This window comes from Heteronotia binoei, chromosome 2 (assembly GCF_032191835.1).
Source record: "Heteronotia binoei isolate CCM8104 ecotype False Entrance Well chromosome 2, APGP_CSIRO_Hbin_v1, whole genome shotgun sequence".
In the NCBI taxonomy this organism is placed as follows: Eukaryota; Metazoa; Chordata; class Lepidosauria; order Squamata; family Gekkonidae; genus Heteronotia; species Heteronotia binoei.
The window spans coordinates 97,880,001-97,898,006 of NC_083224.1; the positions used below are offsets into that span (position 1 = coordinate 97,880,001).

Genomic DNA, 18,006 nt, shown 5'->3' on the forward strand with positions numbered 1-18,006 from the left:
GACAGGTCAGAGGAATGGTGAAATGAAGACTACAAAGTGTCTTTTACCTAAAGAAATGCAGACCTACAGGTTCCCTTTGATTATTTATGTCTAAATAAAAAAAAACCCAGTTGGCTTGATCCTGTGCCATACAACCCAAGTGCTGTTTTATGTAGGTGAATATTTTAATTGGCCAATTACTCCAGTTTCCTCGACATGCTCTAGATTGCTTTGGCTTTTTTATAACACAGAACAAAAGAGGAGGTACCAGAGTTTTTCTCTCCTCCTGTCCTCTGAAAGATGGGAATGGCCGCAGTCTCTCTCTGACCAAGTCATCTAACCACTGAGTTTGCTTTTATTTTTTTGTAGCTCTCCCAGAAAAACTGTTTCAGCCCACCACCCTATCCAACTCCATTATGTCTGTGAAGCAATTGTGCTACATCGGTTTCCATGTTCCTGAGAAACAGCAGTTGGCCAAGAACCTAGTACAAAAGTTTGGGTTTGAACTGTTTGCTGCACGGATGACAGCACGGACCAAGCAGCTGGTTTTAAGAAGAGGAACTGCTGTCTTTGTTGTCAATGAGAGACTGAACGCAGCAAGAGACGTTCCATTTACATTCTCTTCTGGTCCTTGCAAAGATCAAGGAATCCTGTATGATGTCGATCTGCAGTATGGAGTCAGTACAGCTTCTAACATTTGTTTTGAAATGGAGAATGTACCTGGCATCTCTCAGAGCCTTCAGAAGCAAGGTTGCCAGATCCTTATCCCTCCTACTAACATAACAGATGAGTGTGGTTGCGTCACTTATGCAGTGGTGAGGTCCATTGTGGGCAACATCAGTCACACTCTGCTTGACCGATCACGATATTGTGGACCTTTTCTGCCTGGCTTTTGTGGAGTAGAGTGCGCCTCGGAAAACTTTAGTGGAGTCAGGGAGGTTACACATTTTGACCACATCACCTATGCTTGTCTCCCAGGTAGTTCTCAAGCAGTACTGGATTGGTACAAGAACTGTTTTGGTTTCCAGCGCTTCTTTGTCCACCAACAAGATGGTGCTGCTGAAGGTTATAGTATTCAGGGAGCTGGCATGGGCCTTCGTCTTACTGCCATGCATTACAATGAGAGTGCCTTGACTCAGTTAGATTGTGACTGTAAGCTTGTTCTCGCTGAGTCATTGCCACAACAAAGGAAGAATCAGGTAGATACTTTCTTAGAGCAGCATGGTGGGGCTGGCATCCAACATGTGGCACTTTACACCACTGATATCATAAGAACTGCTGCAGCCATGGCAAAGTCTGGTGCAAGCTTTGTAGAACCTCCCTTAACCTACTACAGTGAGAAAGGGAGAGAGAAAGAGATACAGCAAGTTGGGCATGATCCTCATCTTCTGGAACACTATGGCATCCTTCTGGATTCTGAGGTAGCTGGGGAAGGAGGCAACATCAGCCCTAGCTTTCATGGTAAACAATACTTGATGCAGATATTCACTAAACCTCTCTTTGCAGAGAACACATTCTTCCTAGAGCTCATAGAACGGTGTGGGGCTGTAGGTTTTGGTGAAAGAAACATCCGTGCTCTCTGGAAAGCAGTGCAGAACTACATGGACAAGCAATAGAGACTTCAATTTCCTCTCAAGAATGAACATTAATAATAATAAAGTGCAGTCAAGTCACAATCAACTTAGGGCAACCCCTCATTGGGCTTTCCAAGGCAAGAGATGAGCAGAGGTGATTTGCCATTGTTGCCTTCCTCTGTGTAGCAACCTTGGTTTTTTGGTATTCTCTCATCCAAGTTCTAACCATGGTCCATTCTGTTTAGCTTCCAGGCTCTGGCAAACCCAAGCTAGTCTGTTCGGGCAGTTACAAGAATGAACAAATTCAGTTTTGGGGCCTAATTGTTGGGCTGCCCATCTTTGTGATGTGGGTGCTGCTACAAACTCGCTGTGGTTGGTTTTTGTACCACATCAATATGTATAGAAGTTCTAATTAATGCATCTGCAGCAGAGCCACTTATAGTGGTGTAGAAAGTATAAGTGAGGGCCCATAAAATTTGTGGGGGGGGACACTCTTGATGAGCTCAGTGTGCTCAGGCTCTTCAGCAGCTGTAGCTGGATCGAGCATGGAGCTCTGGGTGCCACTGTCAGGCCCAGCCCAGCTTCTGGGCTTCAGTGGCAGCCTGCCCGGCACAGCTCTCAGGCTGTGCTGGCAGCAGCATGCCTAGCATTTCTCCTAGGCTGTGTAGTCCCTGTCAAGCCCAGCACTACTCTCAGGCTGTGGGACCACTGCCACTGGGCTCAGTGTGGAGCCCCAGGCTGTGCAGCCACTGATCACCTGAGACAAGTGCAAAGAACACTACTTTATTTTTCAGGGGATTTAACACCCCCCCCCCCCCCCGGTATATTTTCTTCTCCTGATTTTTTTGCAAACCTAGGGAGTTTCTGTGAACAGCTGCCTCCGTTTCCAGGCATGGATCTGTTGTAATGAGTCTTTGCCACATAATGTATTGAATTAGGCTTTCAGGTTGCTAGTCAATGGAATGCCAGGAGGGGCACTAACATGTTGGGCCTTGGTTCAAGGAAGATTAACAAATCATTTGACCAAACCTCGCTGTGTTGATGAACCAATTCACTTTTATGGAGGCTGATACAACTGAATAACTGACACTGGTGTAATCTCTGTATGAAATCATTAAAAGTTTATTAGCATGACTGGAAATAAAGAAGAACATTGCAAGCTCTAAAAACCATTGACTCATTGAACTACACGAATGCTGGCATTTAAGACGGTGTTGCATTATTGGGTTTTTGTGATAATTGTATACAGTTATTTGCCTAGGGGAAGCAGTTGCTCTAAGAAAACAATATTGGATGCATAAGATATCTCTTGTTGAACTGTTTTGCTCAGTGGACACCAGAGAAGGGGAGTCGTCTCACCCCACTATAGTTAGTCTACCCCCACGCACTTCAGTTTTGTTACTATATGGCATACCACAGTGAGGCCAAGAAATCCCTACTCTCTTCTTTCCAGTTGATTGCACGATGTATGTAAACAGAGCAGCCTGATAAATCCTCAGCATTCTCCCACAAAGTGCTTGCTCTGATCACAGCCATTTCCCATCAAGACATCTGCAAGTTTGTTGAAAACCCATGTCTATTTCCTCTTATCATCTAATCTATAGGATGAGATACTCAAAGGTGGGTGGGGAGGAGACCCCCCCACAATTTAAGCTTTGCTTATACTGTTAGATGCTGCCCACACCATGCAGGCACACCTCACTGCGTCACCAGGAGAGTTCTAGACCTTGTAATTCTAGTTACAGCCATCTAAGGGAGCCACCAGTGGTGCTCTTAGTACCATTAATTATTGCTTGGCTTGATGTATTCCTGCATGTGTTAGTTCAGGAAGGTTACAAATAGTATTGTTAGCTCTTGGGGTGAGGTACAATAAAAGAATCCAGGGAAAGTTGCTTCTTGGAAGAGCTGTTCTCTGCTTCAAGTACTGGCTTCCTGGCACACAGAGAGTCCCGTTTCCTCTTGGCAACCTGTTAATGTGCACATGTTTAAACACAGCAGGTGGGTGGGAGGGGGGGGGGAGCCTGCAGCTCTCTACATGCCTGGCACTTCTAGGCAGCCTTTTCTAAGCAGAGTCAAACAACTAGAAACAATCTGGTTTAGCTAGAAGGAATTGTAATGGACAAGTCACAAGCTGACTGCTTCTGATCACAGGACCAGTGTGGAGGTTCAGTAGGAGGGGGGACAAGATGCTACCAATAATCATAAATCTGCCGGTGAGAGAAAAGAATTAACCCACCTTGGAAACACTGATTGTAGAGCTCCATTTTTCATAGGCTTTCAAGACCTGAAAAAACAAGACAGTTCACAAGATGTTCAAATCATCTTTAGCATTGTAGTGAAGTAAACAGTTTGAGACTAGTTCCTCTATCCTGGGAGCAGGCTATTGGCAGCTTTCAAAGAAAGTCAACTGTATCAGACATCCCAAAACAGCTTGCTTGAGCCACAGAGACAGTGAGATTGAGAAAACAGAGTTCCTGGAAGAGGGCCAGGGTATCTCTTATCATTAGCCGTGTACTACCACATTCCTGGTAGTAGTGAAGACTTGTTCCTTTTCAGGTTTCAGTGGCTAACATTTCTTGTTGTCATCACACATTTAGTACTCTGGAGAAAAGTACATGGATCTAGTGGGAAATCTGAAATAGCTGATGCACAGATTCTCAATACCTTCTTCATAGCAGTAGAAACAGCCGAAGTCTGGAATTCTTCTTTGGTCACCCATTTATATGGTGCCGATGCGGCTTCCATTTTGCAATTTCCTTCATACTTGTCCAGGTTCAAAAAGTAGATTGTGTATGTTTGGCGAATGTGGGAGAAGATATGAAGAACCTACAGGACAGGAAGTTTTGCATGTGAGGGCAGGGAAGGAAGAAGATCCCATGGCTCAACAGCACCTCCTTCATCTCTTGGCAGGCAGGCAGAACTTCAGAGACTGAACAGCCAGGGTTTGAATAGAAAAGGACCTCTCCTTAACTCTCAGTCACCATTGCTTCCAGACAAGGAAATAAGAGCGGGTGGTATTGTGTGACCCCAAGCTAAGGATAATCTTGGAGGTGAATGGCTGGAACATCAAAACTAATTTTACCTGGCCCCTCTGTACTATGACAGAATTTTTTAATCTGTTCCCTTTAGGTACCGATTCATTTGGTATTTAGGTAACAAATTTCCTTACTGAATAAAAACAGCCCCATACACTGCACACATCCTGATACCTTGCTAAGATCCTAAATGGCAACACAGCCTCGGCTGCTACCTCCCTCCACCCCTGCTGGTGGGTTGTAAATACCATGCAGTATAGGGGTGGGGATAGGAATGTTCATGGGGAGATGTGGGTAAACAATGGCCAGTCACCAACCTTGATAATACACAAAACATTTAACCCAGCAAATTTACCTCTCCAACGTGCTGCAAGTGTCCCACAGTCACGTCACTGCCAACCCATACTTGAATGTGATTGGCCATGGTTGCTTTTTGCTGCTTCTCCTGCCCCGGGCTAAGGAGGAAGCTAGGAAACTCCCACAGCCCTGCCAGCAGACCTGTGAGAAAAGGCACAACTCCATGGTCAGCACAAATTGATATAACATAATTTTTAGAGGCTTGATCTGGAAATCTCTGGTGCAATCTCACCCTGGGTATGAATGAACACAGTGCCCTCAGAGAAATCTACCTGCTCTTAACCTTAGCTAGAAACAGGATGATTGTAAAAATTCTTGTGATAAGCTATGCTAGATAACTTTTGGCACTTAAGGAAAGCAATAAACAGTGAAATATTTATTGCTTTACTGAAACTCAGCTTTCCCCTTATCAGGCAGGCAAGACATAGATTAAGGAAATAATGTTTCCATAGTAACAGTGCCACTTCCAAGGCTGGCCTTTGCATGCTCTCTGCTGGCTAGTGCAGGAGAAACAGACTGTGCCTTAAATAATTCAGTTTGCTTCCTTTCAGTTTAGTTGCAACATGAACTTTGAAATCGCTCTCTCAGAAAGATCAGGTTGCCTATTCCCCAGGGTATTAACTTGAGATGGATAGGACCCAGCTCTGATATGCAGACATCCAAAGTCTTCAAGCTCTTGCCCAAAATCACCACTGTGTTCCAACTTAGAAGTGGCTGCCTCATTTAAATCAAATGGCTTGAAGGCCTTTACTGGCAAAGTCAATTGCTCCATACAAGCAATGCAGTTTTCTGACCAAAGGGATATACTGTTTGATATAACATCCAAGTTTACTTAAGATTTATGGGGAACCAAGACTGCAAAAATAACTTCAGACTTATCCTCTCTCAACCCCTCCCCCCCCTTATGAACTAGTTACCTGTGCTGGGTCTCTGTACAATAAGGTACTCTGGCTTGTCGTCATGGCATTTCCTCTGGAGCACACATGTGGCTGTGCTTTCTATCCTAGGCGGTTTCTTGGCAGCTTTCCTGGGGAAGTTGGTCACACCAAGACTAGGGTCCCACAGTTCTGAAGGAGGCAGGCAAAGGGAGCAACTTCCTGCAGGGCTGTCTACATATCAGAAGAACAGAGCAGGTAAGATGCTTGGTTCTGAAGTCCTAGCAAAACCCCAGTGATTTCAGGCATATTCTGTAGTAGCAGGGTTTAAGTTGCTAAGGCTTGGCAATACAAGCCAGAACTCATCTGACATTGCCTACCTCGTGATGGCAACGTTCACCCAGGCCAAATCCCCTATGAGAACGTGACTCTAAAGATTTTTGCAACGAACATTTAGGGGCTTGAACCACAAAACACCTGAACTGTTCTTTTAAGCAGTTATTCAGAGATAGGAGAGTTCAGAAGACCACCTAATTTGATGTGCCACCCAACCACCAGCCCGTAAAGATCAATCTATACAACCAAGACAATACAATAACGTATCAAAAGCAGTGAGTGTCTTGCAGAAAGTTATCTATAGCACAAATAACCCCAAGACAAAACATACTGGGGATAGCAAATCTGTTGCCCCTATCATTCCTTTGCTGCTGCTTCTGATTCAGTTAAGACTAAGCACCAATCTATTTTTTAAAAAATGCTCTGCCTTTCTAATAGCTTACAACATAACAGAAAAAAAATCCATAAAATAATGTTAAACTTCCTGTAAACAAGATGAAGTTATAACCACCCAAGGCAACACTATCATGAATCATCATAAAAAACCTACTCAGACAAAAAAGCTGTGTACTTCTTTCAGAAAACTGGGTCAAGGCTCAGTCTCCTGCTTTTGTCCCTCACATGCACTGGTTCAGTGTCTTGGGGGCTTTTAAACTGAGAAACCCAAGAGCTGAGTATCATCAGTATATTGATGGCACCTCAATATACAGTTGTAGACTCTCTCATCCAAACACCACACAGAACTGTTCAGTGCTAATACTGACTGCAGAGGAATATTCCCTATGAATGGCACAGTCTTTTTTCATGGCCACTTTTGGAGAATTAAAGGTGAAAAAACAAATCAGAGCCCGATCAAAACCATCTCTAGAACACCTACGGTTTTGTTAATCCACCCTAGGAGAATCTGGCAGTTCATAGCACTGAATGCTGCTGAGCAGTCTAGGAAAACCAACAAAGTATTCCTCTTGTCCATTTCCAAATGCTGGTAGTCTAGAAGGACTATCAAGACAGTCTTGGCTCCAAAACCAGATTGAAATGTACGTTCAATCTAGTCAAGTGAGTTTTACGCATGCAGGCTTCCTGGAGCTTGAAGGCCATTAGATACTTAATCCATTTTATACTAGAAAGAGAAGGCTGGTCTATAGCTAGTGGGGTCATCTGAACAGAAGGATCACTATATCAGAAGGATTTGTTGGTTGCAAGTTTGGTTTTCCCCTTCCTATAAATCAAGTATGTTGAATAAAAAGAAGAACAGTGGGTGGAAGGGAAAAGATGAAAAGAGATGTGTTTGGAGTCATGAGCTGTTGGGGTTTTTTTCCCCTCCACTCTGAAAAAACTTTGAAAGAATGCAACTCTATATCCCAAAAAGTCATCCTGAAGTATCAAACCTTCTCAGCACTTACCACACTCTTCTACATCCAGCACCCAGGAACACTTAGAGGCAGTTCTTTCTGTCAGTCTTTTGGCAGAGTCCTCCAGCTCCTTCTCCACCTGCAGAAGAGAATGTCTGTGTGTCAGAATGTCAGAAGAGAATGTCTGTCTGTGACAGCCAGAGGTGTGTGTCTAATAATCTGGTACATTTTTAGTCTGCCTTTCCTCCAATGAGCTCAGGGTGGGGTACATTTTTTCTGCTTTCCTTCATTTAAGCTCACAACAGTCTTGTGAGGTAGGTTAGGCTGAGAAAAAGAGAGACTTGCTCAAGATTGCTTATTGAGCTTTGTGGCAAAGTGGGGACTTGAACCTGGTTCTTCCAGATCCTAAGCTTACATTCTACACTAAGCTGGTTCTTCAGGCTTCCTCCAGAACTCCCACAACTCTTAATACAAGCGGTGTCTGCAATTAGAATAATCTTTGCGAAATATTGGAAATTGCATGAAATACCAACAAAAGAACTATTAGCTAAGCTACTAGACCTTGCAGAAATGGATACCTTGTCAGCTAGAGTGAAAGATGTTAATCTGTGTGAAACAAAAAAAATATGGGAACCATTATATAATTGGTTATGGTACACTGTATAAACTTCCAAAATAAGAAAATATGATATAAGACAAATATTGCCGTATAAAAATATATTCTTGTTTTAGTAGGAGTTTTAAGAGATGTTGATGATTATTGAATCACAAGATGGAAACGCAGAAAAAATGTTATAAGATGAATGATCTTGGTTACGAAGATCTGAGATGTATAAGTAGAAATATTACGAAACTTTTCAAATTCATTTACCTTGCCCTTTCCCCTTCCCTTTTACCCCCTTCCTATTTTACCTGAAACGTAATAAAATTATTTAAAACAGAACTCCCACAACTCCAACAAAAAACCATATGTTAAATCCGTCACAATGTCACGATCTAAACCAACCTAAGTTAGAATAGAACTGAGAAATATATGATACATGCCCAATGCTAAGAAAAATTATTTTCACTCTATTGGAACGGATCTACCTAGTCAAGTCTTTGATCTTGCCTAAGATAGTGTTTTATTTGCGTGCTGTCCCTCTACATATCCCGGCATCTTTGCTGCATAAATGGCAGACTCAAGTGAATGGATTTGTATGGCAACATCGGAAGCCAAGGCTTTATTTTGCGTCTTGCAGGCGATCTACTTTGAGGGGTGGTTTAACGGTCCCAGATATCTCCAGATATCATGATGCTATCATCCTCTCCACCTTAATTAAATATTACAGGCCTTCCTATGTGGCAGACTGGAAGCTGATTGAAAACTCCTATCTTAAGACCTCTTCTTTTCAGGAGGAGCTCTGGGGCATCTCTAGATGGGCTAAGTCTTCTTTTTCTTCCATTCCTTTTCTAGCTTCTCTCCTGCAAGTTTGGCGCAAACACTGCAAACTGCTAGCCCCCCCCCCCCCAACTTAGCCACATTTGTCGGTCAACCCTGGTTTACTCCAGGTTTGAATAAACACTCTTTCACATCATGGAAACAGTTGCTGCTGACCCGCTTTGCTGATGTCCGCTCCAACAGGGTTCTGAAAGATAAAGTGACCTTGGAGGCAAACTCTGAAATTCGACTTCCCTGGTTTGAGTACCTGCAGCTTAAGCATTTATTAGACACTCATCACTTTAGCCCTTCCTTGCGGATTCATCTTGGGGAGTTTGAGAAATATTTGTATAGTGATGAAACCCCTATTAAGGGATTGATATCGAAAATTTACAAACTGTTACTCCACTCCGTTGACACAAAACCGCACTCCTATCAAGGGGCCTGGCACCGAGATCTGGGCACCGAGCGAACTAAGGAGCAGTGGCAGGTTATTTGGGGCTCCTCCATATATAAAACGAAGGCACTAAATGTGCAACTTCAAGCCATTAAAGTTCTCACACGCTGGTATATGACTCCAGCACAATTATCACACTCTTCCTCTACTTCACCTCTTTGTTTTAAGAACTGCGGCCAGAGAGGCACATTTTTCCACTCCTGGTGGCTCTGCCCCGTCATACAAAGCTTTTGGAGGCTAATTTACCAAGAAGTGCATGCCCTCACCTCATACTCTCCACCATTCACGCCAGAGTACGCTCCTCTGAACCTTGCAGGCGCCTCACGCGCTCCTGACCACACAGAAGAACTAGTTTCACACATGTTCGTAGCAGCTAAATTCGCAATTGCCCTGGTTTGGAAGCAACAAACTCCTCCTTCGAGACAGGCATGGTGGCTGAAATTGTGGGATTATTTTGTCTTAGATAAGCTCACCTATGATTTGGATCCTCGTTGCTCCTCCCAAACCGCTTCCCTAGACTTTATGTGCAAATGGCGTCCCTTTATTGATAAAGTCTCGAAGGACAGCAGGAACCCTAATGACTCATACCATGCTATTTTGATGTCATGTCAACTAATGTTGTAATTAGCCTTTAATAGCTAACCTTGTATGTTTCCATTTCCCTATTTTATATTGGTACATGCTACACATCTGTTGATGTCTCATCACTATTGTACCTTGAACTTTATATTAATAAAGCTTTTCAAAATTAAAAAAAAATTATTTGAGAGATAAAGTAATATAGAAGAAACCTGTGCTTTAGAATCTGATGGAGAAGAAAAGTTATTCTTTAGGATTTTTATTAGATTCACAATGCAGTGCTATGCAGGAGTTTCTCCAGTCTACATGCATGAATTTCAAGGTATTTATAGGTATAGGGCAGTCTTCTCTTTCAGTAACTCTGAAAATGATTGCACTGTAAGTGTCCTTCCACACAGTGATGGTGGGCATACATATATTTTAATTTTTATTAAAGTTTAAGACAAGTGGCAGCTGGGCCAAATCCATCATAGAACAAATTCCTTCCTGTCAGACATCAGTTTGACTTCACAACAAAACAAATTCTTGTGCAGGGAAAAGAGAAAAAGGTGCCCACTTACCCTGTGGTGAGCTCTGCAGTGCTGCCTCACAGGACATTCCATGCACAGCGGGACTCTGGGAGTGCACACTGTTGCCCCCAATTCCATCATAGCTTGGTTAAAGTCACCTGGACAGGCTGGATCCACCAGCATGTGTGATAAAGCCCTAAGACCAACGGCAACCTACATTGGTAAGTACAACAGGGAAGCTCAAGGCAGCCAGGAGAAAGACATTCTGAGCCTTCTCTGTCTACAACCACAGTCAGGGGAAGGATGCAGAGAAGTGCATCCAGGTAAACTCTGTGTGAATTAAGGGACTGAGAAAATGAAGTACAAGTTTTGCATAGAACTGTCTTAGCAACATGCAGTAGGAAAGTACTGCTTAAGAAGGTAGACAGTTCACTAGTGTCTAACAGAGTCTGATGGTCCTGGAAGAATCCTGGCAGTTATTTCTGTGATTGCTTCTTTTTTTCTTAAAGAGACCACCTTGTCCTAAACTATGTAAACAGTATCTTCTAGACTCACTGTAATGGACTGCACTTTAAAATCTTTTAAGTGCTGTGTAAACACGTAAAGAACTGTGAAGGGTTAATTTCTCACAGAGCCAGAGAGCCTTGAGTGACAGGCTGCAGAAAACGATCTGATTGGCTGGCATCAATTGAGCAGAAAGTTTTCTGAATATTGAGAATTCAGTCTGAGTCTAGCCCTAATGGAAGAGTGTAGTACTGACAGGGTTTATGCTTAGCTCAGACAGAAGAAGAAGAATTGCAGATTTATACCCCGCCCTTCTCACTGAATCAGAGAGGCTTACAATCTTCTATGTCTTCTCTCCCCACAACAGACACCCTGTGAGGTGGGTGGGGTTGAGAGGGCTCTCACAGCGGCTGCCCTTTCAAGGACAAGTCCTGCAATAGCTATGGCTAACCCAAGGCCATTCCAGCAGGTGCAAGTGGAGGAGTGAGGAATCAAACCTGGCTCTCCCAGATAAGAGTCCGCACACTTAACTACTACACCAACAGGGTACTGAGGAGTGGGTAGTCAGATAAATATTGGCAGGAGTGGGTAGTCAGATAAATATTCTCATTCAGGCAAGAAAAGGGGATAGATCTTCAGTGAGAAAATAATTTCCTTACCCAGTTAAAACAGGTAGATAGTTCTGAAGAGTGGATAAATCCCTGCTCTGGTGTGTTTAGAAACTGCCTTTTAAACCCTGAGGAGTCAGTTATAACTCAAGAATAGTACTGGTGTGTTTAGTGAAGGAGTTTGGGTACTGGATGGAGTACCCAAACTTCTGGAAACCAAAAGAGCCAGATATGCTAAAGAAAGTACACTGGAGTGTGTGGGCAACACTAAAACAAAAGCCTCTCATTTTAAAGATTCTAAGTCACTCTCAATTGCTTGAAACATATGAACTGTAGTCTGTGCCTATATTGAATTACCTCAAAGTTCTATATTTATTTACCTCAGAAACATTACCCCTGATTTTACCTGAACTTTACCCTCTACATTGAATAAAGTATTTTGCTATTTTTGAACTTCAAAAAGCCTTGAGTGCCATTTCAGTGGTTTAAGTTAAAGGGGGATCTCAACCCTTCTCTCAGGTTCCATGGCTGAGTCGGCAGTAAAATGGCATACTGTGACAGGGTGGGACAGCCACTATTCTTCAGAAAGGAAGAAAACAGATTCAAAGGGCTGCTCAGTGAGAAAGGGAAAGAAAAACAGAGGGAAAATCTTGCCTCTGAGGGAGGAAAGTGTGCAAGGTTGTCATACTCACCTTAAAGGGGTTTTTTATTGGGGGTGCAGTCCCCAAAGATTTATTTGTAAGCTTTGTGTAGTGTCCCCCTTCTACAGCCCCTAACTTTTGCCAGGAACAATTCTCACCCTAATCCTGACAGTACTTGGCTGGTAGTTAGTCTTACTGATTTGAGTGGAATTTATTTATTTAAATATTTATAACCCACCTTTCTTGATGGCTCAAGGCAATTTACAAATTTTAAAAAGCAAAACAAAATACAACCAACTCCCATGTAACCCCCCTGCTAAAAATGCAGGCTGCTTGCATCCCTTTGCCCCAACTGTCCTTCCCCCTGTCCCATCCCCAGTTCCTAGTCGTACAGAACACCACATTTTTTCAGTGCAGAAATTACAGCCTTTTGATTTCAAGGATCAAGCCCCCTTGCTCCACATCAGTGGACGTGGCTAATCCAGACTCAGGAACCTCTGCCTAAATTACTAGAGAGGAAGACCACTTTAAAACATTCTGCGTTCATTAAAGGGCTAGGTAGGAACCATCCAAACGAGTAGGATCTTGCCAGGTAGCTGCCATTATTCTCTACCTGGGATTTCAGATGAGAAATAAGAGATAAAAATCTGTCTCCTTATCTAGAAGAGAAGATATTGGATTTATATCCCGCCCTCCACTCCGAAGAGTCTCAGAGCGGCTCACAATCTCCTTTACCTTCCTCCCCCACAACAGACACCCTGTGAGGTGGGTGAGGCTGGAGAGGGCTCTCACAGCAGCTGCCCTTTCAAGGACAACCTCTGCCAGAGCTATGGCTGACCCAAGACCATTCCAGCAGCTGCAAGTGGAGGAGTGGGGAATCAAACCCGGTTCTCCCAGATAAGAGTCCGCACACTTAACCACTACACCAAACTGGCTCTCCTTATTTAACCAATGCATCATAAAGTTACACCTGCACTATTACAACCACATCCCTTTTCTTACCAGAATCTATCAGTAACACCAGAATTGCTGGGGTCAGCCCCAATGGCTCTTACACGGCACAAGACCCGAATTACATTTCCATCCACCACACCTGTCACCTGAAAGTATTGAGCAACAACAACAGTCAGTGATCATCCTTGTAAGAGTTCATACTGAAGTGTCACTTAGCCAAGGGAAAGGCTACATAAGGCTACATTTGCTTATAAATCTACAGCATTGTTATCGAATACGATAGATAATAGGTCCCAATCTTTTAGTAAATCATTGTATCTTCCCACTTGTTGAACTTTTCCAGTGCGATTACCAAGAGAAGTACAACTCAATTCATGATCTTTAATGGCATTCTAAAGACCTCCCCACACAAGCAAATATGGAATCAGCTGCAAAGAATAGTTGGGCAGAGAAGAGAGGTCTATGTCCCTCAACTGATGGTGGGTTCCGTGTGTTCTGCTTCATGCATATTCTCTAAGGCCTAACAAGAGTGCAACCTTATTCACCTGGCCAAATGCTATGGATGCAATAGCTCCTGCAGTGTACTTCCCTACTCCTGGCAACAGCTTCTGCAGCTCCTCTGCTGTCCTGGGCATATGACCCGCCATCTCTGATACAATCTGCAAAAAATCAGTGAATTTATTTATTCACTTCATTTATACCCTGCCTTTCTCCACACTGGGTTATGTCACCCGGCAATTTCATTATGCACATCTCTAGTTTATATGGAAACATATAACTGCCAACACAACAATCAGTGCAGTGAATTAGGGACAATCCAAACAAAAGTAAGGAAGTGATACAGTGGCAGGCAAATCTGCTATGAAAAGGGCAGCTATGCAAAGGCCAGCTTAGCAACAGAGGGCGTGCTACACAACGAACAACAGTAGCCAGCTGTGCCCACAGGAGCCAAAGCCACAAGAGCAGCAACATTAACAAGGACCACCTTTTTATATACACTGCTTTTGCTCACACCAGCCTTTTAACAAGGACATGATCCAACTACTGAGTGTAACAGTGGTGGGGGAAGTATCTATACAGGCATAACAATGTGTCAGTACAGTGCAGCATCTCATGCATTGGAACAGGATATAGAAAAGCCTTTTCCATATCTGTACTTGGCTATAAAAGCTCATTACATGGCCAAATTATTTTCTCCCATCCTAAAATACCCTGCTCAGTCTTGGGTAGCTAAAATATTCCTCTGAAATTCTTGGGAGGAAGGTGGGACACAAACGTAATACATGTATTTGAAGATCTTACCCATAAATTTTTAATTTACCTTCAGAGAGCTGCTCAGAGTAGGTCCTCAATAGTAAGCTCTTTGTAGATCCTGATCTTGTCATCTAAGAACATTTTCCACTCTCCTACTAGTCAGACAAACTATGACATGAGTAACAAGAGCTAATTATCTGCTCTGGCTCCCTTCGAAAGTGGCTATCTATAGTCAACAACCTTCTTTATCTCCAGTCATTAAAGGATGGGGATGATTCCCCTTGCCAAAACCAAACCCCACCAAGCTACATGCACACAAACAAAGACTGATCCATGCCTATAGAGTACGGTACCTTACGTGCACCTTCCTGGAGCCGCTTCCCTCGAGAATAGTAGCCAAGCCCTGCCCATAGTTCATTCACTTCCTATTCCCAAACAGAAGGAGATGTTAGAGGAAAGCTGAACAAGGGGAAGGAAAGATTGGTCCTTCTTGAATACATGCAAGTGTACTCTTGTGTATCTGTGTGGAAACACAGTTACAATCTTGCATTCTCTTTCTTACCTCCAGTGAAGCTCCAGCTAAATCCTGTAAGGTTGGCCATTTCTGCATCACAAAGAAAAAGAGCAGCTTGTTTACTGATCTGCAAAACAGATGGCATGAACCTGTTCCAAAAACCAAAAGCAAATGAGAAGTTGCCACAGGGTAATTTAGCATCACCTGCATCCAGCGATTGTAGTAACTGATCACAGAAGCCACTTGTGTCTGTTGGAGCATGATCTCAGATACCCACACTGCAAACACATACCAGAAAATGTATGCATTAGGGATTCTCTGATTCCTTTCAGAACCTTCGCAGTCTTGCCTAGCAAACAGGAGTTGCTGCTCCGGGAATAATAGAATAGAAAGGAAACTATTGGTCTATTTTAGTATCCCTCAATTGCAGTGAGGCAATGCAGCTGAGGATAACTAATTCTGCTTGCCATTTTCTTCTTTCCCTTTGACTGGTGCTGACCACATGTTGTGGCTGTATGGATTTGCTGCCTTGCTTTTTTCTGGGACCCCAAATTACTCTAACTGGGCTTAGTAGGTGAAATACACAAAATGATTTTCCCCGCAGTGAAACAGATTACCCACCCCTTGCCTACACATCCCTGAAGCTGCCAGCAGGACACTTTTATATACTGCTTGTGCAATTGGCTCCAGAGTAGCATAAAGGCAGATCATTGACAGGAATGCCCAGTCAGATTCTTTCACATTCTCTCTCACCAGCATAAGCTCGTCTGTCAACATCAGCTTCAGTTGCAGCCTGTAATAGCATAAAAAAGGCAATTCATGAAAAAGGACACAACACAGCTACTGCTCACACCTTTCAAAAAGGCTATTTTCTGAACTGCTTGGAATCTGCATATAGCAGGCCATACCAATTTTCTCCAAGGAAGGTCCCGTTTGCAGTTACTGTACCAGGCAAGCAGCCTTTTCCGAAACAGTTCAATTTCAACTGCACTGCTGAATGTATGGAATGAAGACTGCTGGCTGGGCACTCCTGCAACAGTAACAGAATAATTACATTTTTCTAGGAACCATTTGTATAAGTAACTAAAAGATAGAAATAAATTTTGTCTGAGCAGGAAGTTCTGCAGATGCCATCCTGTAAATGGACAAGATGACAACTGCCTGTACATGTGTATTCTCTGTAGTGGCCTCAGCTTTAAGGAATGGACTGCCTGAGAATGTTTTCCCTCATTCTTTTATTAATTAATTAAAATTTAAATTATTTTACAAATAATTTCAAACATTTAACAACAGCAATACAAATTAAACAAGTATAACTAGAAATATCTGAATGCTGGCATGTAGTATTACAACACAAAGCATATCAGGAAAAATGCTGTCCTTAATGATAGTCATCTTCACTTCAATATACTACATTAATAGTATCTACTGAAGCACATTCTTTTTTTGTGGGCAAATAATCTAGGAAAGGAAATCATGCTGGAACAAAGCTATATACAAATCTGTGTCTCCTTTAATAAAATGCAATCAGTAAGTTTGTTCCTTATACAAAACTCACACACCTTTCCATCTACTCAGAAAACTGCATGTTGCTTTTCCAGGATTTGGCCAGTGTAACTCTAAAGTTTGAAAAAAAAACCCAGCCAGACGACCCTTTGTTTGTGCTTCCAATAGTATTTGTAAGAATCCACCATACATAAAGTTGAAGGATAACATTGCAAGCAATAGTCCCAGCAATGAGCAGTCAAGGATAAATGAAATTGGTTACATGTAATAATCTAACACCTATCCAGGAAAGAGCCCCTGTCATATATACAATTAACATCAACCTCTGATTCTCCATTTGAATATGCAAGCAAACCAGAAGTTAAAGTGAGCTCAGAAACTGGTATACTAAGATTATTTATCATATTTATATCCCGCCCTTCCCTGACAGGCTCAGGGTGCATAACAACAGTTTAAAAGCATTAACAATTTACAAACATATTAAAATTAAATATATAAAAAACTCATAATGAAAACAGAGCCTCAAAGATTCCTCTTTTCCTGTCCTTTATGCAAGATGTCCTTTACGCAAGATGGTTGTGGTACCAGACAAGATATTTTTGTAGCCTAAGCACCTTTGTAGAGCATGATACTTTCTTCGAACTTCCACGGTGATTTCTGTGATTTGCCAATGCCATGCTGAATTCCTTGCTTGCTGCATGTTGCCAACCGACTTTTACTCATCGCTACGCTAGGAAAAGCAGAAAGCATGATAGTGTGAGAGCAGATCTTCACCCCCTTTCCTCTCTCCAAATACAAAACCAGCAACATACATAACTTTCTATGTATGCTACCTTATACTTTTCCAAAACAGACTGTAATATAGGAACTAGTAACACAACGACTCATGTCTACAAGGGACAAAGACAGAAGTGCAGTAGACAGTCCACCTTCATCGTTCTACACAAGCAGCAAAAATGAGGTAGCATCATCATGCAGGCAGGGATGCTATTTGGGGAGAGGATGACTCCAGCACATAAGCATCACAAAGATCCCATTCTAGTCTAATAACACTAGCTTTCCGCCGCAGGAATATTTTTTTAAACAGAAGGAATAATTCAAAAAAACATTTTCCCCTTCATTTTGCTGCAAGCAAGTATACTTGCCAGCCTGCACAGTGGCAACAGAGCACAAGTGCCCTCAGAGCCAGCTTACTGGAGACAATGGACAAGTTGACAACTTTCGTAAACTCCTACCTGCGTCTTTTTGTTACTTTCTTTCTGGGCCCGCCATATGTTTTCTCCGCGCCCTGACTAGCACAGAGCCAATCAGAGCAAGCCTCAACGACGGCTACAATTAAAGACGTAGGCAAGGGGTGAGACATACAGACCTCTAGCCAATCCGCACCATATGCGAGTATAGTCTTGAAACAGGCTATTTTTCTGCTTGCGAGAGGAAAAGTTCTTCCGGGCGGCTGCGTCCCGGTGAACGCCTGAGCAAATCAGTAGCGCGTACAAAGGAACGCCAGAACAAAGTTCTGAGTTCAGTGGCATCTGAAGACGGGAGCATGCAC

At 42.8% G+C, this 18,006-nt stretch overlaps 2 protein-coding genes across 3 annotated transcripts; one reads left to right on the top strand and one right to left on the bottom strand.

The window, feature by feature from the left end:
• Positions 1–369: 369 nt before the first annotated feature.
• Positions 370–2,722, top strand: HPDL (4-hydroxyphenylpyruvate dioxygenase like). Its single transcript, XM_060231715.1, has one exon. It carries the CDS (start codon positions 396–398, stop codon positions 1,593–1,595), a length of 1,200 nt encoding a protein of 399 aa, XP_060087698.1. The 5' UTR covers positions 370–395; the 3' UTR covers positions 1,596–2,722.
• On the bottom strand, positions 2,654–17,757 carry MUTYH (mutY DNA glycosylase). Of its 2 annotated transcripts, XM_060231714.1 has the most exons (16): positions 17,690–17,757; positions 17,069–17,184; positions 15,857–15,978; positions 15,702–15,741; positions 15,153–15,226; positions 14,997–15,038; positions 14,788–14,859; positions 13,726–13,839; positions 13,229–13,326; positions 10,525–10,669; positions 7,556–7,647; positions 5,863–6,050; positions 4,944–5,086; positions 4,218–4,379; positions 3,790–3,837; positions 2,654–3,520 (listed from the first exon to the last, which is right to left on the bottom strand). In XM_060231714.1, the coding sequence occupies exons 2-16, from the start codon at positions 17,175–17,177 to the stop codon at positions 3,401–3,403; spliced, it is 1,569 nt and encodes a 522-aa protein (XP_060087697.1). In that variant the 5' UTR covers positions 17,178–17,184; positions 17,690–17,757; the 3' UTR covers positions 2,654–3,400. The 2 variants fall into 2 exon arrangements, with proteins under 2 accessions (XP_060087697.1, XP_060087696.1); XM_060231713.1 differs by lacking the exon at positions 17,690–17,757 and having other exon boundaries at positions 17,069–17,204.
• Positions 17,758–18,006: the final 249 nt, after the last annotated feature.